We start from the raw sequence: 27,131 nt of genomic DNA, 5'->3' as shown, positions 1-27,131 counted from the left end.
TAAAATCTAAATATATTTTATAAATTCTACATTAAAATGCAACACAACTAGAATACTTCTTCAAAATAAAATCAAACATCAAACTTACATGCATTGCATAAAAGAGGAATTCTATAGTCTGTATTTAACGTATGTGACAAGTTATTATTGTTCAAACTGCTTTGCAAATATCTAAAAGAAGAAAAATTATAAATATTTATGTAAATTTTTTCTGATAAGCAATGAAATGGGAAATAATTTTAATATTTAACTAAAATTAAAATTTGATAAAATAAATATTAATACACTTTATAATTTCTAGAGTGAAGTGTCATTCTGTAATAAATAGAAAAGATTAAATGCATTTACGATAAACAATATTAAAGCTAGTAATTATAATTTTGAAATCACTCACTGCATCTTGGCAATATTTTTCCTATCTTATTTTGTTTGTATTCTGGTATATTATATATATATATATATATATATATATATATATATATACTACTTCACATTAGAACACCATGGCATTATAATTTTCATATCATATTATTTAAATGTTTTTTCTTTATATAATTTTCAGAACATTTGCTTCAGAGACAAATGAAAGAAGCAACCTTAAAAAATTATATATAAGCAGAAAAAGTTATTTATGAAATTAATTAAATAATCAGTAATGATTGATACTAAAAAATTTGAATAAGATATCCAGAAAATTGCATCTTTATCTGATACAATTGTAAGGGGCAGTCATATAATATATATGAGTGCAATAAATTCAATTTATTTATGGTTTTAAATTAATTATTTAATGCCTACTTGATCTCATACTTAAAATATGAGTTAAGAAAGCCTAGGCTTCTAGCTTTCCTATGCTTCTCTAGAAATTTTCTGTAATTGTCTAATATTAAGCTACAATACCATGTGAAAATCAGGCATCTGAAGCAAATGCTTGCTCAACAATATTTTGGCAAAATCCCCTTCTTGAACATAATCTCTTCTCCCTTCTTAAGTTTGGTGCAAAGAGAACACAACTTTAGTTCCTAATTCAGGTTTAACAGAGGATTTTATAAAATTATCCTTTGAAAGATGAACATTCGAGCTGAAAATAAAAAATGAATACATCCATTTTTTAAACAAAGATTTCTGTTAAAAATATGGATGTTAAAGACAGATTTTTAAAATATCTCCCCAAATTTTTAAATTTGCCTTGAAAATGAAATGAAAAGGAATATAGTAGTGTATTAAAGATACTCCTCTCTTATTTATTTAGCAAAATACATCCCCCTCTCCTTTATTTATATATTGCTATGGAAAATTTAAAAAAAAATCAATCTGATGAGTGTATGGTGAAAAGTCCAATAGCCTTAAAACGAATCATGATACACAATAAAAACACAATACACAGGTAACGAATGTATAGAGAACATGTGCAGATGATAAATATACAAAATAGCACCTACAATGAACAGCAGGACATATGCAGCAAATCGATAGTAAATAAATGTAACAGCATAAAACACTTAAGAGAGAATTTGTTCCAGAGTCTTTGTTCAATATTCAGTTAAGCTTAATTCAGCTGACTTTGTTTCTTGTGTTTTTATGTTCTCCATGATAAAGGCAACAAATATTCTAGAATAAATACTGGAACTTAAGTCCTAATGAAGCTATCACCAAGATTCTCGAATATTCTGGAACTTTCATCTTTGTTGTGAAGGTCGACAGTCATTGACAGGCATCCCTTCAGCAGCCATTACTATATCAGGAAATTATTTTCTCTAATAGCAAATTTATTGTATAGGAAAATAAAATTAAAAATTTGTAGCAATATAAAGATTTTTAACCTTCCAGCTGCTTATCTTGCAATTTCAGTAGGTTGGCAATCGGCCGATTTTCTAATGCATCCCGTGTTTTTTACAGTTTAGAATGTTTATTGTTATGATTGCAGATTTTTACTATATCATATTATTATGATCAAGTAACATGCATTATCAATTCAATTTGTTTGTAAAACATTTGAACTTATCTGGAAACATTACATCTAAAAAGTGATTTTTAAAAATTATGCAGTCAGAGGTTTAATATAGTAAAGTATACTGAGTTGTCATAATTAATTGATGTCTTTTACAAAGCCAAATTAGAATTATCACTTGGATTATAAAACATGTCCAAATAAAATAATTACAGAAAATAATTTGAGACTTCTCCTTTTCTTCACACACATACAATATTTGATAACAGCTACTCTACCCTACTTACTCTAAATGAGTAGAGAGAGCAACAGGTAGTCTCCTCTGTAAATTAACTTTTTCTACTTGGGCCTTTTTCATGAGATGTATCCAAATGGATGTAATGGCTAGAGCATGAGTACTACTGGCTTTTGTTATATCAGGGAAAGGTAATGGCTCTTTTTCTGGATACAGTAAATCATATAACTTCATCACAGGCAAAAAATCATTCAGCTATGAAATGAAAGAAATTCTTCATTTAGACCATCATCTTCCTTAATTTTATTTCTTAATGCATTAGAAAAAATTTGAAGCAATTAAATAATTTTCCATATAGCCAAAGACCAAAATTATTAAATTAGAAGAAGGAAAAAAATTCTTAGAATCTTTATTAAAATTGCTATAATAATTTTATATTAATTTGACATGAATAGGAAGAATGGATTAAAATTATATTGAAAACTTGATTCACAAAGTTCGAAACCAAAAATTAAATAGAATATTTAATCAAAGATTTATGAATTCAATTCATTATACTCAAAGCATTTTGATTGTTGCATGAGAAAGACTGGGAAAATAAGAATAAGTTTTAGTTTTTAAGGATAAAACGACTGAATAATAATTATTTTTTTGTAATCAGAACTGACAGTAAGATGATCCACAAACAATTAATAAGGAGAAATTAAAAAACATTTTTTTTTCTACATTTATTGATATTACTCATATAAATCCTTAAAACAATTTCGTTTACATAGATTTAATCTCTTATTTCTAAGAATTCTTTCATAATGAATTATTAACATTTTTTATCTATAAAATAAATTCTTAAAAAAACTGATAGGAATGCATCTGTTATCTATCACAAATATAAATTAATATAAAGGTTTTGTCTTTTAATAAGAATAAAGTTTTATAATGAAATGAAAATTATACTACTCAAATTTAGTACAAAAAAATTAATATGTTACAATTACTTCAAATACCATTAAAAAGAAAAAAAGTTATCAAAACTTTCTGTTTAAATTTGAGGAAAATATACATACAACAAACTTTATAGCATGCATATTTCATCTATACATTTTGTTATAGATTATATGCAAGAATATAAAAAAAATAGAAGAAATTTACATACAAGATTTTTTTGTATGCTTCCAGATATAAACTGTAGTAAAACCCACATAAGGTGATCCCGACCTTTTCTCAGATTACGACCAACAAGCTGAAATTAAAACATAATTTTCAATTACAAAATAAAAAAAATATTTAAAAACAAGTTTACATTTTTTTTCTATCCAAATTGAAAATATTGATCTCAATCAGCAATTTAAATTCAAAATATATAGATAGAATAGCACTAATTTCTTTTGCTTATTTATGTGTGTGTGTGTGTGTGTGTGTAAAAATTTTTGCAGATGTGTGGCAAAAAGGAATAAACTTTTGAAATATAAATTCAATTTATTTCATCTAGGAGGCATAATTTGTACAGGGCAGAAGTGAACTGATGATAAAATGACATCTCTTTACAATGCAAATTGAGCAGGGAATGATGGACTCGGCAATTTTATCAAGCTTGTGTTTCAATTAAGATTTAAATTAAATTAAGAAATAACATCACACACACAACACACACATATTGCTGCTTTTTAAGATCAAAATGAAATAAGACCATACAAGACAAATAAATTTTTTTTCAAATTTCATTTGATTTTTTTAGACTTAAATTAATAATTTCCTTTTTGAAAAATTGGATCTTTAATTTAAAATAAATCTAAGAGCATTTATTTTGAAATATTCCCATTAAAAAATTTTATCAGACATATTAAATTTAAAATTTCATTATACATCAAATTTTTTCAGTTCGAAAATATACTAGATACTACAGCTAATGCATGCTTAATTTTAAATAATTTTTTAATTTAAACTCTTTTTTTTTTTTTTCAAATTGCTCTGATTTGCATATTTCTACCTTCCAAAGAATATACACGCCAAGTTTGTAAATTCTTATTCAAATCGTCTAGCCTGTAGAGTACAAACATACTCGCATAAATGAACATTAGTCTTTATCATTTCTAATATTTCTTTGCAAATGATTAATTGAATTATAAATATAACAAAAGAAACTATAAATATTTTCAACATTAATGGAATGCTACCTATTTTTAATTCTTGTACTTTTTTCCCCTTACTTATAGAAAACTAGATGGCTACAGCCATTATTTACAGTAATTGTCAATATTCAAAATGTCATACAAAATGCTAAAAAACACATAAAATAATGCCTTATTTCTAGATGTTATGTATAATATTTCATGATAATTATCCTCAAACACTTTACTACCTCCATGCCAAATCTTTAGATACAAAAAGGGAAAAAAAAGGGGGGAGGGGGGGGGAGAAAAATAGAAACTATTTTACTTTACAGCATTATATTATTAAAAAAAAAAAAAAATCAGCATACTATTCCCTTCAGTGAAAATTTTGGCAATAATATTTTACTATATAAACTATAATTTAATATGCAATTGCATAAAATTACCAAATCAAAATATACCAGGAATTGCAGCTTACTTTATTGTGCAGGATCATGATAATATGAGGAAAGCTTGCATATTGGAAAAGAACAAAATATATGAGTTGGCTAGACAAATGTTGCCATAACAACTGTGTAGGTCCACCATCTTCCATTGAATCAAGTTCATTTTCAGATTTTTCCATGGCAGATACTATCAGTTCAACTAGCTGTTCTTCTAAAACAGGACATCTTTGTTTTTGCTGAAGAATGATTAAATAAAGTTAATAAAAACTGCTAAATATTATTACATAAATGAGAGTTTACATTCTTAATTAATATTTAGTAGTGTAATCATTCTCTGCTGAAGAAAATGAGATAGCATTTTAGATTACTTAATAACTAGAATAAATTTGATAGTTCCTTTTACGTGAAATGAAAAATGGCATTAAAACAATTTTTAAAAGCTTTAGAATATATATATATATATATATATATAAACTCTCTAATACTAAAACTCTAAATAATGAAAGCAAATAACTGTATATTATATATATCACCACTCTGCAGGGTAAAGTATTAGAACTACCACATGTTACATATCTACATATTAGAGGATATAAATATGCATCTCATATTTATTATTTTTTGAAATTTCCATTAGAATTTTAACTAAGAATTAAGCAAAATAATGTCTTTTTTCCATAAATTCCAGCACACCTTCCTTATTTTTACACCATTTTAAAATCAAAGGATATCAGCTCAATTTTTGTGCAATTTTTTTATTCATTTTAAATTTTTTTTTTAAATATTTGAAAGATATGCAAGAAAATTTTTCATTACTGTAACAAAAATTAAATCAATTCTATTATTTTTATTTAATATATATGTCACATGCTTTTCTTTTTAAAAAAAATATGATTTAAGTTAGCCTCAATTTTGTACGCTGAAATAAAAACAGATTATATTTTTAAAGCCTATTTTAGTACTATGAAAGTTTGACAACAATTTTCTGATCTTTAAACAAAAATAATTTTTAAATATAATTTGTAACATACCTAATTTCGTAATAATAACATGTTGTTGAAAATTCAGTTTATTTAACAGTTTGTAAAGCTTTTTTTTTCCAAGTTCATTATTATTTGAAATTTTCAGATTCAATTATTTTTGCACTGAAAAACATTTTTAAAGGCCTGTTTTTTTTTCATTAATTTTCAGTTACAGTATTGCATTCATTTTACACACCTACTGAAAGATAATTTTTTCTATAGATTGTGCTATTTATATATGTGTTATAATTAGCTAAATGATGTATTATTTTTTTCATTTAAAATTAAATTATAAATCACTAAAATACAAAAAAAAAACAGACCTTTTTTGATTAAATTTCCTATTTTTAGAGAATCAAACTGTCAAATACCTTAATAGTTTTAAGTAAAAGCTTTACTAAGAAATTTCAGTAGATGCAAAATATTTAGTATATTTTGATTCTATCTACGCATTAAAATTTAGTTTTAAATATTAAATTATTTTTTGTACACAGTAATAATTATTTAGCTTTTTCCCAATTAGTTTCATTGTCTCTCAAAGTAATTACTTATAAAATACTCAATAAATTGGAAATTTAAAATTAATTGGCAAAAATAACACTATTAATACAAAGATTGAACCAGCCAGTTCCAGAGGGCAGCTACAATTACATAAATTTGACATACATGCTTTTCATCCAAAATTTAATAATACTGGTGTAGTTTTAATTTTCTTTTTTTTTTAAATGTAGTTCATTATTTTTATAAATTTTACTTCTAATAATGACCCAATATTCTGCATCTTAAAAGTCATTATTGATATTGAATTGAACAGTTTTTTTAGAGCAAAATTAAGTTATTTTTAAACAAAGTATTTTAACAACAATAATAAGCAATTTGAAGAAATATGGAATCTAAAACAAGACATAATTTGAATTTAAAAGAAAAAAAATCTCACCTGCTTACTTACTCCTAACATGCTACATACCATCTCCCTTGAATAAGGTTGTTCTAAAACATACCTCAAAAGTGATGTCTGTGGTTCTAACAATTCCTGTACATAAATTGATTTATTTTAATCAGAAGAACATTTTAATAAAAATAAATGTATAAAAAAGAAGTGGAATAATATGTAATGCATATAAAATTATATAGAAAACTACAAATAGTAAAGTGGAATTCTCTAAATTACAAAATTAAAATGAGCATTTTTTAAATAACAAACTCTGATTAGTAAACATTAAGCAGCCTTACTGAAAATTTTAATAACTTTTAAGTGAAATAAATAAAAATTAATCAAGAGAACACCAGTGGCAAATTTCCAACTAAGCAACTGTCTTGGGCTACCAGGCTGAGAGGGACCCAACAACAGATCAGTTAAAAAGACAAGAAGTTAACAAGCAGATCAGTTTTCAATTAACTAAATAAATAAGTTTGTAAAAAATACAAATTTTATGAATGATAAAATAATAATAATATTTTACCAAGTATAAATGAACATGTTCCTATATATTTTATTATGCTATTCAGTTATTTCAACATTTATAAAATTGAACATATGCTTTAATAGTAATGTGTACAAACATGGGTACCAAGCAGGTTACAGCCATAATAAATAAACAAAAATAAGAATGCATTCAAAAAGTTAATCAAATAAAACTAATATTACATTATTAACAGATTAAAAATGTGCTGAAATCTTAAACCAAATAGATCATCTTATGAAAAAAAGAGGCCTCAAAATGTACAATGTTTAAGACTGCAAAATATCTAAATTTACTGAAGAACACTTAATGTCAAAATGTAAATTATTTATCTTAAGAGTGGTTCACATGTAAAAAAATGAACTAACAAAATAACAAAGAAATATTCAAAGAATATTTACTTTCAATACACGATATTTCGATTAATGCAATCTACCTTATTATATGGTAAAAGACCTCTCAAAGGTGCTTTAGCAGTTACAGGATCTAATTTCCAAACATTGCCCAAAGTTGCTGAATGACCAACTACAGGTAAAAGTTTTGATCGTCCATATGCAGTCTCATCCCCTTTGATCTCCATAAAAACTGAAAGAATAGTAAGAAATTATTAAAATTTTTCTAACACAAATTATTTGCAGAATGACTTTTGTCTATGAAAGTATAAAGAAATTATAGTGGAAATTCATAGATAAACATATATCAAATTCATATGCCCCATGAGTATTATTAAATACTTAGATAAATCTGAAACTAAACACTAAAAGATTTTAGTTTTAAAAATGTTATAAAATTTATGCCATTAGCTAGATCCTTCATTCTTTTTATGCAAATGGATTTAATACAAAAAGGTGCCTATTTTGGATTAGGAAGCTTCTTAAAGCATGAAAATGCTTCTAAATGTTTACTACGGCTATTAAAATATTTGAATCATTATTTAATCAAAAAGAATATTAATACATGGCAAGCTTACCTGAAACTGAAACCATTTGAGCAGTTGGTCTAAAACTATCAATGAATGCAGATATCAGTTTGGAAAATTTCTAGAAGAAAAGAAGTTATACTTCAATTTCCAATACATTAATAAAGATTAGTTTTTAAAACATACTTTTATTGATGTACTAAAAAGTAATTTTCTTCATTTAATTTAATTTTTAGACTTTTCATTTATAATTCATTAATATAATAATCATGGAATCTAAAAATTACATTATTTTTCATATTTAATATCAAATAGCATTACTTGTATAAATTGATAAATTTAATTAAATTTTAAATCAACTGATAATAAAATTTTTAAATACTGCATTGAAATAATTGCATAAAATTTCAAAATATCAAAAACTAAATGAAAACTGAATATCAAAATTCCACCTTTACAAATTTGGAATAAATCAAGTAAAAATTAAAAAAGTTTAAAAACAAATGCAATTTCAATATAAATAAAATTTCAGAATAACCATCAATGAGAAAAGCAAGTCAAAAATTTGACTCCTCAAGTAATGAATAGAATGCTTAATTTTTAGCACTTTTTAAAAATGTTCAATGTAAATGTTCAAAGTAAAAATAAATAAATCCTCATTCCTTATAATAAAGCTTACAAATGTAGTGTCCATAAAAATATTTGAAAATTATAAATCATTGGCTTTATGTTAAACAACACCATATGCATAAAAATGTTTTTTGAAAGAACTATAAACACCTAAGAGTTCTGCAGTCTCAAATAATCTCAAATAATTGTAATTATAGCTGTTATTAAAATAGGATCTAAATATTAGAAGAAAAAGAAATATAACAATTTGATACTGCAGTTCCCTTTGTTTTTCAAGTATAAACAACATATTTCAAAAAAAAAAAAATTATATATATATTACATAAAACTGATAAAATTTTCATTTAAAAATTTTTTTATAACAGCCGAGGAAATTTTTTATTTGTTTCGAGAAAAAAAATTTCTATTAATTCAAACGTAAAAAGCAATTTTTCTTTAAATAAGACAAATAAATTCCAAATATTTGGTATACAAAAATATTTAATCATATAATAAATAGAAATTACAAATAAAAAGTTAATAAATCTTAATAAAAGTTACCCAATGTGGATAAGATCCTCTTGCAGGTAATTTTTTCTGAAGCTCATCCAAAATCAAATAGCTTGGGAGCAGGCAATCATTTCTGTCAAATATTGTTTCTAAAACCTGAAATAATATAATAAAATGTATTTATCTTTAAAGAAAAATGAAGGAGGTATTTGAAAGTTGAATAATGTCAGAAAATTATAAAGGGAAGAAAAATAGTTAGGAAAAAATCATGCATTGCAAGAGATTTGAATTCATAAATCCAAGGAACTTTTAACTCATTATTTTATATCTGGAAATAATTATGTTTTCATATGTATGATCATGCTTTGAAAAAAAATTAGCATGATCATAGATAGTTATGATCATGCTAATTTTCATAGATCTTAGAAATAATTATATTTTGATGTAAGTAATAGCATACTGCATCTGTTTTTTGTTTGTTTATTTCTGGTAGGTTTTATTTCTGTTAGATATTTATTGCTTAGTAGATATTAAGTATTACTTTTTTTTTTATTCACAACTGACTTGTCTATAAACAATAAAGTTTTCCCTCCCCCCCCCCCACTTCATGTATTGCTTTATTTTTTTAATTGAATAATTATTTTCATAAATATATCTACTATATGTAAAAACCTATCTATTTACTATCTGACATATTAAAAATTTCAAGAAAAAACATTTTCATGGTTCTTTTAATAAAAATAAATAGCTGAAAACTGTCATAAAATTTTTTCTAAAAAATTTATTAAGCAGGAAAAATTTGAAATACTTATATAACAACAAATACTTTTAAAATATGACAAAGATCACAAATTTTATTTATAAAATTAATTGTTGTTGATTTCATGATACAAATGTCTCATACTATAAAATAAAAATGTAAAAAATGAACACTGAAAAGAATGTCAATGAAAAAAAGATAATGGTTTGAGTTTCAAAGAAGTCTAAAATATAATCTACTGTTGAAAATTAAGCAAAAAAAGTCAAAAATTCAGAAAAAAAATGACACAATTATTAAATTGGTATCATTAAAAAGAAATTTAAAAAATTTTTTTTGAAGGCATGTAAAATCGGATTTGTGCGATAATACTTTCAGAAGATATTGCAAGAAAACTCCAAAATTCAACTTAACTTTTTTATTAAAATTCTAAATTTTTTTTTAAAGTGCTCCGAGGTGCACATTCTTCTCTCTGAAGTACATATGTACCAATTTTGGTAACTGTACATCAAACAGTCTGGCCTGTGGAACATTAACACACATACACATTTGTCTCTGTTATTAATAGATATATGTATAATACACAAAGAGAAAATACAAATAAAAATTAAAAAAAAGACTAAATCGAAAGCAAACTAGAGTAACACACATATTTTTTGGCACATAATAATTTAATCCTCTGCAGAGCAATTAATCCATTGATTGTTTTGTTCCACTCCCTGTTTTCCATTTTATTTCCAGCTTTATTAAAAATTTATGATTTATGTATATGTTGCAAAACTTTCAATATCAACCCTCTGAAATCCTGAGAATTATTGAACAACTGTAGCACATTGCATGTATAAGGTTAAAAGCTGTGAATCATTGCTGTGAACTGAAATCTAAAAGTCGTAATATCATATCATATCATCCCACAAAGGACAGAAAAGGTAAGATGTAAAATTGATTAGTACCTTTATCTCATTCTGATAAAAGAGTTTAAGAGACTAATATTCATGCTCATATTTTAATTAGAAATTAATTTCTTTTGAATTATTGAAATCAATCAAAATGTGACTCATATATAATAATTGCTATCTATAGAGTTAAAAAAAATTAATGGTAAATCATGAAGAAAAAAACTATGAATTAATCAAGTTTACAAAAACTATCAACTTACCTTTTGAACTGCACGAAGTTGACTCATCACGGCTACATTAACAGCTGATTTTATCCCCTGAGCTTTGTCTAGGATTGTTTTTAAAAGATCTCTCACACCCTATAAGAATACAGCTTGTTTAATATTAAAAATAAATAATGTCATGAAAAATTGTGCAACCTTACATACAGGAAAAATTATAATCATTACAGATCAGGAGAAAAAAAAAAGTAAAGGTTTTCATTGTTTCATAGACTTCCAAATTTAGAATCTGCTTGTTTTTTTTAAAAAAAGGGTACAGAATAAAAATGTAGATATAAACATGCACAGAGCTTAAGATATTTTAAATAGTGTGTTTAAGTTTTGGTAGAGAATATTATGAAATCTGAAAAATGGCTTAGAAATATTTTTATCTTGTGGAACAAAAATAATACCATTTTTTAAATAGAAAATTAATTTTAAAAAAATGGATATTCTATACTGACATTTTAGTACATTAGGAAGCTAATATTTTCTAATAAATTTCAATTTATAGAAAGATGACATAGTGTACAAAAGCAAATTTCTTAAGACATTTCAGTAGTTACAAATTGCAAGTTTTAGAAGGATACTTACTTTGTAGTCAATACCAGAAATTATTTTATCAATCAACATAAAACTTAAGCACCAGAAGTCCTCATTTGTATATACCAGATTTTCACATTTCAGTAGAGTTTCACATACAAGCCTAAAAAAAGTTGTTATTATTAACAACAAGAATTTATACTTTATAGAGAAAATTATACACATTGCATGTCGTCATAAACATTGTCATTTGCTATTTTTCAAATGAAGTATATAAATGTCTATAAAAAAGAAACTACATCCAACTAATTAATTTAAGAATAAATTCTTTTATCAAACTTCTTCATAAGATGTATTTCATAATTAAGATAAAATACTAAAAAAATAAATTATTCATATATATTATTCAAACATAACAGAAGCACTCAAAGTAACTTTGTTCCGCTCAAGCAGATATTTAAAGTTATGGTTAAAATGTTTCTCCCCCCTCCTCTTTTTGTTATAGCGATAAAAGAGAGAGAAAGAGAGAGAGAATATAATGTAAATGGAGCAATATTACTTTTTTACATAAAAATGCTGTAATGTATACCACAGTAATGATAAATTTGTGAAAGGGATAATGGGTTTGGTGTTGTTTATGATATCTCAAAACATTTTTTTGAAATTTTAACAGCTGTTCTATTCAATAAGTCATGAATATTATTACTGCATTACTTTACTAAATGTGGCTAAAATGCATAAAAACTTAGTCTACATATTTTGACATAAAAAAAACAGAAATTACAGCCTTTAACATCAAAATGGAAAAGAACTAAAAATCAGCTATTACAAATTCATTAAAGACGAATCAAAATATTTGAATAAAATACGAAGTAAATAAATAAACTTACCTAGCAGAAACAATATTATTTGCCACACCATAATCAAGAAGAGAGAACAGCAATTTCATTTTTTGATTATTTTTAGTAATACTTAATAATTTGACATAATGGGCTAATGTTGGAGCAAGTTCAGCCTGTGAAAAAAAAATGATACATGCATTAATAAAGTGCAATTAACGGAAAGCAATAAGAACTAAATAGACTGAAAATTTAAAATTATGATTAGACAATGCTAATATCTATCATTTAGTAAATTAAATAATTAAATAAAAAAATTAATAAATAAAAGAAATTAAAATCATTTCCAAAAAATTGTTTTTACAAGACAAAAAATTTAGATTCAACATTAGTAAACATTGAGCAAATTTAAAAATCAACTTGTGATTTGCAAGAATTTTAAAATATCCAATGTTTTAAATTCCACAGAAATCCAATTCTTGCTTTTCATTACGAAACTGAAACGGTTATTAAATATAATGCAACATCTTAAACACATTAAAAAAATATAAAATACTCTAATAAAATGAAATAAAGTTATACATTAAATGTAATAATGTTAAATATTTACCTCAGAGAGGGATGTCAAAAGATTTTTTAAGTTCTCCTGATATCTCTTAAATATCTTGACCTGGTCATCTGCAGAATGAACAATAAATCCATGGAAGGCTACGGCCAACTCTCCTTCATACTATTTAAGGATAAAAAGAAAGTAAAATCAATGTAACATTTGTATAACATTATAGAATCTCATGAAAACAATATTATGCAATATTTTACCAAAATAAAAATTGCTTTTCAAGAAAGCATATTATGCAGAAAAATTTAAATCCTTTTAATGAATTCTACTAGCACAGTAATTTTAAATACATTTTAATACATTTTTGCAAAGCCTAAAAAGAAAACAATATACCAGAAGATTTTTTTTTCCCCCCTGAAGAATTTAAAAAAATCCAGTTAAACTTAAAAATACTTATTGTAAATACAAAATTGAAAAATTTAATTTTATTAAAATAAATGTATTAAAATTTATTATTCAAATGAACAAAATATTGGAATATGGGGATAAATTATAATATTTTGGAATGATACACAATACAGTTACTAATCTTTTTAAATACACTTAGAATTTTAAAAATTTAAGAAAACACTGTACAAATTGCCTTTAAGAAAATAAAACTTTCTTTAAAGTGCAACTTTTTATATTTTGTTACTAAACACATTTTACTCTTTCCTTTATTTAAATAAATATATTATATATATATATATATATATTAAAACAGCTGAAAGATAATTTAAGAATGTTGACTTAATTATAAATTTAATGACAATGGTTATTTTTGCTATTTTATGTTCACATAATAAGTTATAATAAGATCACAACAAGTAATTTGTTATTGCTCTCTTGCATTGCATAAAAGTTAATTTTCATTATAAAGAAATCTTTTCATGTAGAAATTTTTTGATAATAGGAAATATATTATCTTTTTATGCCATATACTTTTTTTTTTTTTTGCAATTCATGTTTGCTCTATGTTGAACAGTGCATATTAAAGCAATTTTAACATATTGTAGTTTAAAAAATACAAATTACTATTTTGCATTTCTTTAAATTTTTTATTTTATCTATTATGTATATAGCCAAGCAAGGAAATATTAAAATATATAAACATTCCTTAAAAAAAGCAAATAAACGAAAAAATAACTAAAGGCTAACCTCTTTTATAAGGCCATTTGATTTGATTTGATTTTTTTTTTTATGGTGCAAGGGCATGGCCAAGCTGTGCCAAACTCGAGTTAAGTTAAAATACAAAAAATATACTTATTACAGTAAGGGGATGTAAAGTTGAAATAACAAAGTGAAAATAGAAAATAGATATTATGCATGAAATAGATGTCAAGTAAAAATTAAAATACATTAATATGGTAAGGTTCGCCAATTATATCTTTCAAATTTGGATAACCACTGCCGAAATATTTTATTCTTAGAAAGTGGTATTTAGGGCATTCACATATGATATGCCGAACTAAAATTATAGTACTACATTTTGTACAAATGCGAGTCCCAAGTACTCTGCCATATACGAAGCGAACATTGCTTTAAAATTTGATTTAAGTCTTGAAATGGAACAAAGGTTTCTTCATTTTAATTAACTGCTTTTGCGGCAATAGAATATTAAAATTACGATCCAGCAATTTAAAATATAGTTTTACTGTACTGTGCACCAAAGGATGGCTTTGTCTGGATGAGTTCAAAACTGCTTCAATTGAACTTTTTGAATGGGTATATATGATCCAGTTTTTCTTTGTTAATAGTCTTATTGCTCTTAAAGCAGTGTAAATGGCAAAAATCTCCGTGGTAAAAACAGAAAAATGTTTGTTTAGCTTCCTGGAAAGTACAATGTGGTCAAATATTACAACTGAGCCAACATGGTCACCGATTTTGGAACCATCTGTAAAAGCAGTGCCATATTTTTCAAACGATTGCATATGATCACAAAAAATTTGTATGTAAGCAGATGGAGCAGTTTTAGATTTTGGCAGCTTATTAAAATCATCGATAGTAAGAATGCTTTTGCATGTTCAAGGGGGAACTTCATCTTTTTAGTTAAAATGTCAATGTTCTTTAGGTTAAAACTATCTAAAAGAGGGCGGATTCTAAAACCAAATGATGGAATAAATGAAATCTTTTTCTCGTACAACAGTCAAAAAATCGGATCCCCGATTCTGTCATATAAAGGATATGATGGATTCTGATTTATTTTTAAAAAGTATTTGAGAGAAAATCTCTGGCGTCGTAATTGTAAATCTGGTTCTTTAGTTATTATGTATAAGCTTTGAACAGGAGAAGTTCTAAAAGTCCCTGATACGTCGGAGCCCCTGATGATGTACCGCTTCAAGCTGCTGCAGAATAGACCTTGCTGCTGAGTCGTAAATCACGCTACCATAGTCTAGCTTTGATAAAATCACACTTTTGTAAATTTTTAATAGAGTTGATGTGTTGCAACTCCATGTTGTATTTGACAAAACTTTAAGAATATTTAAAGACTGAGCAATTTTTTCTTTAGATGAAGAATATGAGAATGGAATGTTAGTTTAGAATCAAATAAGAGGCCTAAAAATTTAACGACCGACACAACAGGAATGGCCGTGCCTTTTATCTGAATTTCTGGGTCAGGGTGCAAGCCACGAACTCGAAAAAAAAAGTGCATTTTGTTTTTTGAGTAGAAAGAACGAAACTATTTTTATCAGACCATTCCGTTATAGATTTGACAGCAGCTTACAATTGTCGTTCGATAAAGGGCATGTGAGTACTTGAACAATGGATTTGAAAATCGTCTACAAATAATGGCCCATTAACATATGGTGGAAGTTTTTCCATAATTCCATTATGAAAAAACTATTCCATTATTATTATTATCCATAATTCCATTAATTTTAATCTATCTATACTTATATAAAGCTCAATATGCGTGTGCGTGTGTTGGCGCTCTACAGGCCAGGCCATTTGACCTACAGCTACCAAATTTGGTACATGTATACCTTGGAGGTCGGGAATGTGCACCTGGGATACCTTTTTTTGAATTTTTAATTAGAATTTTAATTATTAATTAAAAACTAACTTTCCCGCCAAAAAAATCTTTTCATTTTTTCTAACATTCCACCGCCAAATGAGTAATGAGGCTAGAGTTAACATTTTTCGGCCGATAATTTCAAACGATTCTGTTTATTTTCTTAATGTTTGATGCATTTAAAATTAAACATTATTAATGAATCGATCTTTCAAATTCATTCTGAAGTACTTTTGAATTAAAATAAAACAGAATAAAGGAAATTAAAAATTTCTAATCTGCATAGCGTTACCCCAACTGGCGTAGAAAAATTCATGCATTTGCGTTATCGTAACTGGCGGTGAAAATTCACGCATGCGCATTGTGTTCTGATTGTTGGCAACGGATTCGGACTTAAGTTATTTTTAGGTTAGTTGTGTGCTTTTGTAATTAAATTGTATTTATGTGAGTTATATATTTTTTGTGTATGCTTATAGTTTTTTAAGTATATCGTTTTTTAAGTAGTTTATTTTAACCTGTTTTCGACCGATTATTTTAAACTATTCTGTTTATTTTCTTAGTGTTTGATGCATTTAAAATTATTTTCTTGGTGTTTGATGCATTTAAAATTAAACATTGTTAATTAATAGATCTGCTCATGATGAATCTGAGAAAATTTTGTTGACAAATTCTTGAGATATTACACAAATTAAGATATACAATGGCTCAAAAAATTGAGAGTACACCTTACTATTACTTGATAAATCCGATTTTCATTATAAATAACACATTATCGGGAAGTGCAAATAAGTTTTTGCTTTTACACATAACAAATGGTTTGATTTAGAGTAAAAATAAAGAAAAATCAACGAAAAACTTTTCAACTGAAAAATTTCAGAAGCATTTTAAATAAACATACGCAGAATTTTGCCTCAAAAAATTGAGAATACACCAATGGAATTTTTGCCATATCACGCATAGAAACAAAATGTCACTATTAAATTGCATGTCTTTTGGCTCCTATAATGGCCTCTAAACGTCCTGGTACCGATTCGACTCATTTTTGGTGGTATGTGAAGATATTTTCCCCCTTTTTTCTTGCACCACTTGTTTTAAGTGGCCTTTGTTTCTAATTTTGTGTTTTTGGACCACTTTTTCGAGTGTGGCCCACAGGTATTCACTTTTATTGATGTCGGGGTACGGTGGTGGTGTTTGTAACTGCTGTTTACAATGAAAAGGACACCATATTTTGACGTTACGTGCATTCTGTTTGAGGTCGTTGTCCTACTGGAAAATGAAATTTCCATCTAAACACAAATGTGTAGCACTTTTCTTTGGATTTCTGAGAAGTATATCCAAGTAAACCCGATCGTTTATAATGCCATCTATAAAAATTAAATTTCCTACACCGGGTGAAGCCATACAACTCCAAATCATGATGGAGACGTCATCATGTTTAACTGTAGTATGTAAATTGTTTGGATCCAAAGCAGTATTAGGCCTTCTCCATACAGAACGATGACTGTCAATGCTAAAAATGTTGAGTTTTTTTTTTTAATTACTTAATATAGCTTTCTTCCAAGGGTTATTGGTCTTCAACTGATGAGTTTTTGTAAACTTCAAATGCTTTTTCTCAATTGCAAGCTGATGAACGGTTTCTCTCTAACAATGCGACTTTTATATCCAGCTTGTCTAATGGCATTTCACACAGTTTCAGCACTTACATTTCTGTCTATGATTTGAAAAGTTTCTGCAACAAGTTGGATTAACTATATGGTCGCAGTTATCTAAAGGAAAGTGTTAAAATATTGGGTTTAGATGGAAATTCCATTTTCCAGTAGGACAACGACCCCAAACAGAATGCACGTAACGTCAAAATATGGTGTCTTTTTCATTTTAAACAGCAGTTGCACACACCACCACAGTACCTTGATGTCAATGCCATTGAATATTCGTGGGCCATACTCGATAAAGTGATTCAAAAACACAAAATTAGATACAAAACCCAATTAAAACAAGTATTGTCAGAAGAATGGGGTAAAATATCTTCAAATACCACAAAAAATTGGTCGAATCGGTACCATGACGTTTAGAGGCCATTATAAGAGCCAAAAGACATGCAATTTAATAGTGACATTTTGTTTCTATGCGTGATATTGCAAAAATTTCATTGGTGTATTCTCAATTTTTTGAGGCAAAATTCTGCTTATGTTTATTTAAAATGCTTCTGAAACTTTTCAGTTTAGAAGTTTTTCGTTGATTTTTCTTTATTTTTACTCTAAATTAAACAATTTGTTATGTGTAAAAATAAAAACATGTTTGCACTTCCCGGTAACGTGTTATTTATATTGAAAGTCAGATTTATTAAATAAAAATAAGGTGTACTCTCAATTTTTTGAGCCACTGTATATTCTTTAGTGCCCATAAAGTTTAAACGCTCAGTGATTCTGTTTTCAGTAATCATATTATAAAAAAATGCTTTGTTTCAGTAAAAAATATTATTATATTAATTGCAGATTCATCCTTTCCACTTTAATTTAAAGCATAAATTCTACGGGAGTTAACAGAAACTTAAGAGATACATATTACGTTATGGCCGAAGGAATTTATAATATTATGAGTGAATTATATGACTATCAAAATTTGAAGTTTTAAAATATTTTGATGAAGAAGTTATTAAAGTAGGAATTGAATAAAATATTTAATTATTAAAATTTTAACGGCTAGTAATACATAAGGCGGCTAGTAATACATAAAAAAAACACTTAAAATACTACCTTGCGGTACCCCTTCATTTTGAATAAAATCATCAGATAAAGCATCATTAATGCGAACGTTAAAAATTCTTTTCTAAAGAAATTTTTGAATAAAAATTGGCAATTTTCCACGAAAACCCATATTATGTAAATCTTTTAAAATGCCATGCCGCCAAGTACAATCATAAGCTTTCTCCATGTCAAAAAAAAATAGTACTAGATGCTTTTTTATGATGAATGCTTCCCTGGTGGCCGTTTCCAGAATTAGTATGTTATGTAAAGTATTACGACCATGTCTAAATCCACTCTGAAATTTAGAGAGCGATTTCTTCTCTTCTAGAACATGGATTAATCTAGCATTGATCATTCTTTCCAGAGTTTTACACCGGCAACTGGTAAGGGCTATAGGCCTGTAGCTCAATGGAAGCTCTGGATTTTTACCAGGTTTTTGAATGGGAATAATCGTTGCTCGATTCCAGTACAATGGGAAAATATGCTCATTCCATATTCTATAGAATAAAATTAGAAGCGATTTAACGAATTGGAACTCAAATTTTTTATCATGTCATGATGAATGCCATCAGGTCCAGGTGCTGTAGGATACGAGTTTTACAATGCTCATTTAAGTTCATGAAGCTGAAAATCAGCATTATAAGCATATGACGCTAAGGTATTAAAATCGATTTTTCTTTTTTCTTGTTGTTTTTATAGGTAATAAAACTTTGAGGATACGAAGCTTTATCCAATGTAGTCGCTATATATTTTGTATCAGTGATAGAATTTCCATTGCTGTGTAAAAATGAAAATTTCTGATATAATTTATTGTTCTCTAAAATTTTCCTAAAAATCCACATGCGCTTGGATGACACATGTCCGTGAATGGAGCTAACGTATTTTTGGAAGGAGTTGTACTGACTCTGTCGTCTAATTCTTCTAAAAAAGGATTTAGATCTTTTAAAGGTAATAAAATTTGTGGTGGTAGGATATCTTCTGAATTTATCCCAGGCCTTTCTTTGTGCTTTTTTAGCAGCAGCGCAATTTTCATTCCACCAAGGTTTGTAAAACCTTGGCAAATTTCCAGAGGATTTCAGAATGGCTATCTCTGTAGCTTTCATCAGGCATTTTGTTATTGAATCTACTGCATTATCAATATTTGGCTGTTTTACTATATCTTCTGTAAGTTCGGAATGAGACCTAAAAAGTTGCCAGTTGGCTTTGTCAAAGATAAAACGCACATGTCTTCTGGGAAGGCTAATATCAAATTTTGAATATTTTAAAATAATGGGGAAATGGTCACTGTTGAATAGATCATCTGAAACTGAGAAATCCCAATGGGGTACAAGTGAAGGTGAGCAAATAACAAGATCAATGGTGTGAAAAGTTTTATTTGCCTGATGAAAGTAAGTAACATTTGAATCATTTAAAAGACAAAGAGAATGGTCATCCAATAGTTTTTCGAACTATCGACCTCAGGCATTTGTATCTGTGCTACTCCTCCGTATTATGTCCATTAAAATCACCAAGAATGATACAGGGAGCCGGTAACTGTTTGATATGATCATCAAGATCTTTCTGGTGAATGGTGTCATTAGGCGGAAGATATACAAAGCAGACGGTAATTACAGATTTGATCTGAATTTGTACAGCTACAGCCTGCAGTGGAGAAGGAATATCAATATTCTTGGACGGAAAACAGCTGGGTACGAAAGTGGCGACACCTCCAGAAGTACGAACATTTTGTAAATAATCTTTTCTATTTATTTTATAATTTTTTTATTCTCACGTCAGTCATAGGGTTGAGATGTGTTTCTTGAATCCCTAAGCATACTGGTTGATATTTACTCAAAATAGATTTGATATCATCAGAATGGGTGCGGTAGCTATCACAGTTCCAAGAGATTAAATGTATAGCCCTTATTATTATTAATTTTGATTTAAAATATTTGGATGTCATGCGAGTAGAATCAGAATTTGCTTTGTCCTCATCCATACTACTTATAGAATCCTCTGATGGATAAATTTTCAGTTCTTCCTTTTCCACGATTTGATGTTTTTTATTTTATTTTTCAAGATGTTGATGATCTTTTTCCGCTTAACGTTTTTAGAAGGGAGGGAGTAATTTTTTTCCTACGATCTTTTTATCTCAAGAAGTGCGAGTCAGTTACTTCTTTTTACTGTTACAGTATCTGGGTTGGTATTTGCAGGTGTTACAAGATAATTAACAGTCTGTTTAGGTATTGAATGCGAATTTCGTTCAGTTTAATGAAGCAGAATACGAGAGACCTGGTTCGAGTCTGTTACTATTTTTCGAGCTTCTGAGAAAGGTATGTTTTTTTTATGATTTTAATTGTTTGTATTTCTTTTTCTTCTTTGTAACGTGTGCATTATCGAAAGTATGATGGATGGTCACCGCTAAAATTGAAACATTTTGGTGTTGTAAAAGTGCAATTGTTACTATTATGATCAGGAAGGGAGCATCCAGCACAAATTTCTTTGTCTCCCCTGCATGCCGTTATGGTGTGTCCAAATTTCTGACACTTGAAACATCGGATGGGATTCGATATGTGTGGTTTAACAGAACAGTTTATATAGGCAATTTTTACAGATTTTGTAAAAGAGAAGTGTTGAATGTTAAGATAAGGTGCTTTATAGGCAGAGTTTGATTGTTTTTTTAATCGTAATTCTACGAATGTTCTTTGAGGCAATTTACGATGTTTTCCTCAAGGTCTATCTGAAATTTTCGTTCCGATATAACGCCTCTGGAATGATTTAATGATCGATGGGCTGCAATAGTGACTTGGGTTTCCCCTATCATTTTTAGTTTTTCAATGTTTTCTGATTGCTGTTTACTTTTCACTTCTATAAGAAGGTTAATATTAAATTTAAAAAAAATTATATATTGCTAACTTCTTCAATGAGACTAGTTATACATTTGTGGATAACAATTGGCAAAGCAAATTTCAATGAACCTTTCTCAGCACTTATAACAAAAAATTTAGAAAAAGCATTAAAGTGGTTAGAAACAGTAGAAGCCATGCGACTTAGAGAAGGATTCGGGCCCGACGGCACCACCCACCACGGAGCCCAACAAGGGATGGCAGCCACCGGCTCCAGACATTCCCAGCCTCGGCGCTTACCATGGTGCTAGCCAGAACCTATACGCTGAGAGTCACCCTCGGGGACAGTGACCACCCTTAACGCCAAGCCCAAGAAGTGACCCTTTCGCTTGATTCCCTTGAGCAGCCCAGTCGATTATCTGGGAGACCGGCCGATTGATACATCAGGGACCGAAATGTACCACCGTCTAAAGGGTCGCCACGCTCGGCGAACACGTGAGGGTTTTGGCTATCCATCAGAAGCAAGAACAAACAGAGCGGCGACAGCTTCTTATGGAAAGCTCCCTCGCTTACCGTCGAGGGAAGGAAGGATGAAGTAGAGAGAAGGGGGTTGAGTAGGAAGAGAGAAAAGGGGGAAAGGGAGAGGAAAAGATTAAAAGATCCCTGGGAACCTCGGGATTGGGGCACCCGTACTCACCTAAAGAAGGTGAGCCCCTGAGGGGTTTATAAGGTCAATGGTTTATCTAACACAACATTAAATATGAAAGATTGGTTCATTCTTTGATAGAGATGACAGATATGAATGGTAAGCATCTCCATTATAACAATTCTTATCTAATTATCTAACTGCTAAAGCATTTATACTATTTAGCTAGATGACACATTTTGACTTTGGAATGTTTTGATTCATCCGAGAGTTACAGAACAGAAAAGAATGTTTTTGGAATGCCAAATAATTTTTGCATTGTATATGAAATGTCAACAAATGACCTTAGTTTTAGATTGTAAATTTAAAAACATGACAATTTTATGCACAACTGACACACAAAATATTTATTAGATGTTAAAGATCATGATACATAAAGAAAACATTATCACAAAAGAATGGGCTAATAATATTCATATTTATACCACTGAGTTTTTACTCTATTTTAATAAATAGTCGCCGCCCCCTACTCAAAATCAAATACATCGTAACTATTATTTCCTTCTCTTCTATGTTATTTCTTAATAATATATTTAAGATACAGATGAATACTGGGACACTTGTATTTGAGAGTTTTACTTAATAAACTTCAATAATTAGGAGGCAATATCAGTTAAAAATGCAAAATATAATTATTTTTAAATGATAAAAAGTACTGAGTTTACAAAAAAAGTGAAAATTTTTATTTCATTTCAAACAAAATTGCTTCAGAAGTAAATATAATTATCGACATTTATATTAATGATCCCTTATGCAAAGAATGGTATTGAATCTTTAAAAATAATTACTTTAATACATGTGAGAAAAGCATAGGAATTCCTTTAAGAAAAAAAATCCAAACTTAAAAGCATAACTCAATGAAAGATATTGTAGTTTTTGCAAAACAAGTGAATTGTTACTAATTAAATATTAGCCATCCTCACATTTCATACTAATTTCATGCAATCCACACAATTAAAAAATTATGCCTTGTTTAAATATAACAGAAGAAGGAAATTCTAACAAACTGTATTAAAAGTATACCATTTCTTCAAGACAAAAAGGAAAAAAAAAAGAAGTTTTGTATTGAATTCTCATACAATCTAAAAAATTCATTATGATATTTTTCAATAACTGAAAGTACAGATACACCAGATTTATCAATAACAAAACAAATCTGTACCAGCTACAGCTACAAAGAGATGCCCTTGTAGAGAAATCTGAATGATCGAATCCCAGCAAAAATCAAAATGGGCACTGTAATCAAGGTCTAATAACTCAATTATGGCATGGCTGATGTATCCAGACTTCCAACAGAAGTATAGTCTATTATCAAAAAAGATGTAGTAACCTCACACTATTAGTGTGTTAACCAGAGAATTAAGAACCAACCACCATATCAGAAATTTCTGTGCTTCTGTTTCTGCACATATCTGAGATGCTCCCTTCCCCAGGAGGATAAAAAATGATCATGTTTGTTCCTATACTACAAAGAAATGGTTTTCAATGAACTTTTTTAGACTCTCTCAATTGAAGAAGGACATTATTAGCAATCAATAATAATAAAATATTAAAGTAAAAAATATCTAGAAAGAATGCAATAAGAATATTTTATGCCATAATCATTCCTTACATACTGTTTGCAATATTATACAAAGAAACTTTGAATGCAAGAACTGGAATGGATCATTCCACTTACCATATTTATCAAATGATACTTTTTCATATTGTCATTCATTTTATTCCATATCAAGAGCATTTTTCATAGTAATTCAGTTCTTAAATCAAAATCTGACCATTTTTTTAAAGCTTTTTTAATAAATTCTTTAAATTAATGATTCCCAAATAGGGCAGTCCCTCAATAAGCATCTTAACCACCATGTGGGGGATAGCTGACCTAGGCCACCATTAATTTAATATTTGATATGATAAACTATTGTAGAATAAGGACATTATAATGTTTCATTTTTTCCTTGTAATGAGACTGTAGTCCAGAACAGATTAAATGCATCTGTTTTTGTTTTTTTTTAAGGACAAAACTATCAATACAAAGATGTCACTAAGACTATTTAAGTGATGCATTGCATTGAAAAAAATGGTTATTTAATGACTTACATTTTTAAAAGGTCAAAATGACTAACTATATAACTAACATTATAGGGCATTACATGCATTTTTATCTAGTACTAAAAATTTTAACACTAGCGCAGTTTCTATTAAATTATAACGAGTAGTAATATCTCTGTTTTAATCAAAATAATTCTCACATAATCATAAGCAACTGTTATTTTTAAACCCACTTAGAGAAAAATATCAAAATTCTTTCCTATATTAAAATGATAACATTTGTAAGATAACATTCCATTTTGAAGTTACACACGGGCTGTCTGATGGCAGGCGATACGAAAAATGTGTACCAGCTTATATATAATAAAAGTATAACTTACTAACATAATTATAAATAACTTACTAAAACGTCTCCAATGAACTGTTCTACTTTGGATTCAACAAGCAACGCAGTAGTTTCCATAATAAAAGATTTAATTACTTTTTATCATAAAATCTCCTAATAGTAGTTAGAAAGTTTCAACATGGTAAAAAAATTGAGGTAGTTTCCGGAGATTACCAGTCGTACTGTTTCTTAGTTTATTTCATAGTGACTCATTCATAAATAAATGGAGCTGTATCAAAATTCTAAATGCGACAAAAATTATTATTATTATTTTAAAACCTGGTCGGCAATCAATACCGACGCCAATAAACAAAGAGTAACGCGAAGTAAAAGTTGAAAGACTGCGCTTGCGCATTACGTTGCCAATTTACTTATCACATATTTATGAAAATGTAATTTTCGCATATATTCTGGACATTGTCTTTTTCTTTTATATCCTTCAAAATAAAAACTTCAAGAATAGAATCTCTTTTTGTTTTTAATATTCAATAAATTATTTGATATATTTAATTACTTGAATTAAGTTTATGATATAAAAATTGCTTCATGTAATACTTAGTGCATCTCAACTTCTCTCAATAATATTTGGATTCCGAACACATGGTTGGCTCAAGATTTGTTTACATGGAAATAATTCTTGTTACTTGTTGATATTGTGCTAGTTGGCTAAATAAGAAAGTAATTTGTTTTTCATTATCTCAAATTATATCTTTAATTCAACATTGTCGCCTATTTATTTGCATCAAATATAATTCAGAGTGCATAATTTATTGTAGTTATAAATATCATGTCTTGATGATATTTATGAAAAACTTACTAGTTTCTTTGTAACATTTAATAATTATTAGAAATTTTGGTTTCAAAAAGATTAATATTACAAATATTCTAGTAATTATGTAAAATTTGATAATCTTTAATAAAATTTTTGGAGAAAGTGACTTAAATTTTTCTTTGATGTTATAAACAATTATGAGTCTTTTAAAATAACAAATATAGGAGAACATATCGAGTTAAAAAAAATTTTTTAAAAAAGGTAAAACTTATTTATAACTGATAAAAATGAAAATTTGAAATTTCTAGTAATATGGCCCAAAATTTCTTAATGTTCTGTTAAATTTACTTTTTTTTTTTTTGTCAGTTAATTGCAGTATATTTTACATGTAAGCTGCTGATAAAGTAAGTAAAAAAAAAATTAAAAATTGTTTTGCCACTCATGTATTGAACAAATCACACTGCATTCAAAATTTATCATGTTAAGTCTATAAATATACTAACAATATTTTTGCAACAATTATATTAGTATTGTCTTATGCTCATTCAAGTTATATGATCATCTGTAAAGTAGTTGTTGGTGAAATATCTGCACTAATAGATAATTGTATCATTTAAGGAGTTCTTATAGAAAAGAAATTTTTTTAAAAAATGTTAAATATTATCATGGATATTTCTTTTGCCAAATAAATATGAATTCATGAAAGAAATATTGTTGTACTTGGCTCACTTGGAAGCCTTACTGATAAAAAATAGCCATTTAAATTCCTGTGAAGTCTCATTTTTTAACATTTTTCTTTAAATTAAAATTGTGAGAAATGTTTTAAATATTCACTGTGATAATTTTTTGTGTATAAATATTTTCATTTTAATATATTTCTTTATATTTTTAGAAATGTCAAGATTAATAGTGAAGAACTTACCAAAAACAGTAAGACTTATACAAATTTAAATTTTTTTTTTAACTATTTGCATGACTGATTCATTCCAATGTCTTTCATTAATATTGAATTATGTATCATATTTATATTAATCAAGAATGATTAACTAGATAATATTAGTTGGGGCTTCACTTAACTTTTTATATTAAAATCAGTTGTAGGATTTAATTCGACATTTAAAATAATATCTATGTAGTTGAGTGTTTGGTTTTAATGAGAAGATTTCGAATTTAGAAAAGCTCTTTAACTTAAAAGGCACAAGAAATTTTCATTTTTTTAATGCATTTTCTATAATATTTATGTATAACTAATAACCCAACAAAGTTTTGCTATTAATAGATTTGGATTTATTAATTGATTGAAACATTGGAAGTTTATTATTAATTATTGTATTTAGTTAAAAATTAAATGGTTATGTATATATTATTATATTTTGGATTACAAATTTACAAATTTTAATTACAGCTAATCTCTTAGTTACACAATGTTTATAGTGATCCCATTTGGCATTTATACAAAGGAATCCTTTAGTTTT

The 27,131-nt window shown here is 27.4% G+C and overlaps 2 protein-coding genes across 3 annotated transcripts in view; one reads left to right on the top strand and one right to left on the bottom strand.

Annotated features, from left to right (window-relative positions):
* Positions 1-25,211, bottom strand: part of LOC129968963 (mediator of RNA polymerase II transcription subunit 23-like) — a 49,205-nt gene extending 23,994 nt beyond the window's left edge. For both annotated transcript variants that reach the window (XM_056083342.1, XM_056083343.1), the window contains exons 1-13: positions 24,903-25,211; positions 13,175-13,294; positions 12,616-12,740; positions 11,777-11,888; positions 11,183-11,281; positions 9,318-9,422; positions 8,199-8,268; positions 7,665-7,813; positions 6,703-6,798; positions 4,776-4,979; positions 3,340-3,426; positions 2,239-2,441; positions 89-171 (exon numbers count right to left, since the gene is read on the bottom strand). In XM_056083342.1, the coding sequence (XP_055939317.1) occupies positions 89-171; positions 2,239-2,441; positions 3,340-3,426; positions 4,776-4,979; positions 6,703-6,798; positions 7,665-7,813; positions 8,199-8,268; positions 9,318-9,422; positions 11,183-11,281; positions 11,777-11,888; positions 12,616-12,740; positions 13,175-13,294; positions 24,903-24,962 (1,513 nt within the window). In that variant the 5' untranslated portion in view covers positions 24,963-25,211. The remainder of the gene's footprint in view (positions 1-88; positions 172-2,238; positions 2,442-3,339; positions 3,427-4,775; positions 4,980-6,702; positions 6,799-7,664; positions 7,814-8,198; positions 8,269-9,317; positions 9,423-11,182; positions 11,282-11,776; positions 11,889-12,615; positions 12,741-13,174; positions 13,295-24,902) is intronic.
* Positions 25,212-25,460: 249 nt separating this feature from the next.
* LOC129969406 (probable RNA-binding protein 19) overlaps positions 25,461-27,131 on the top strand; it is a 70,800-nt gene continuing 69,129 nt past the window's right edge. Inside the window, exons 1-2 of the mRNA XM_056083969.1 lie at positions 25,461-25,562; positions 26,549-26,586. Of these exons, the coding sequence (XP_055939944.1) occupies positions 26,551-26,586 (36 nt within the window). The 5' untranslated portion in view covers positions 25,461-25,562; positions 26,549-26,550. The remainder of the gene's footprint in view (positions 25,563-26,548; positions 26,587-27,131) is intronic.

Source organism: Argiope bruennichi, chromosome 5, assembly GCF_947563725.1.
Source record: "Argiope bruennichi chromosome 5, qqArgBrue1.1, whole genome shotgun sequence".
In the NCBI taxonomy this organism is placed as follows: Eukaryota; Metazoa; Arthropoda; class Arachnida; order Araneae; family Araneidae; genus Argiope; species Argiope bruennichi.
This window is presented reverse-complemented; position numbering and strand designations above follow the sequence as displayed.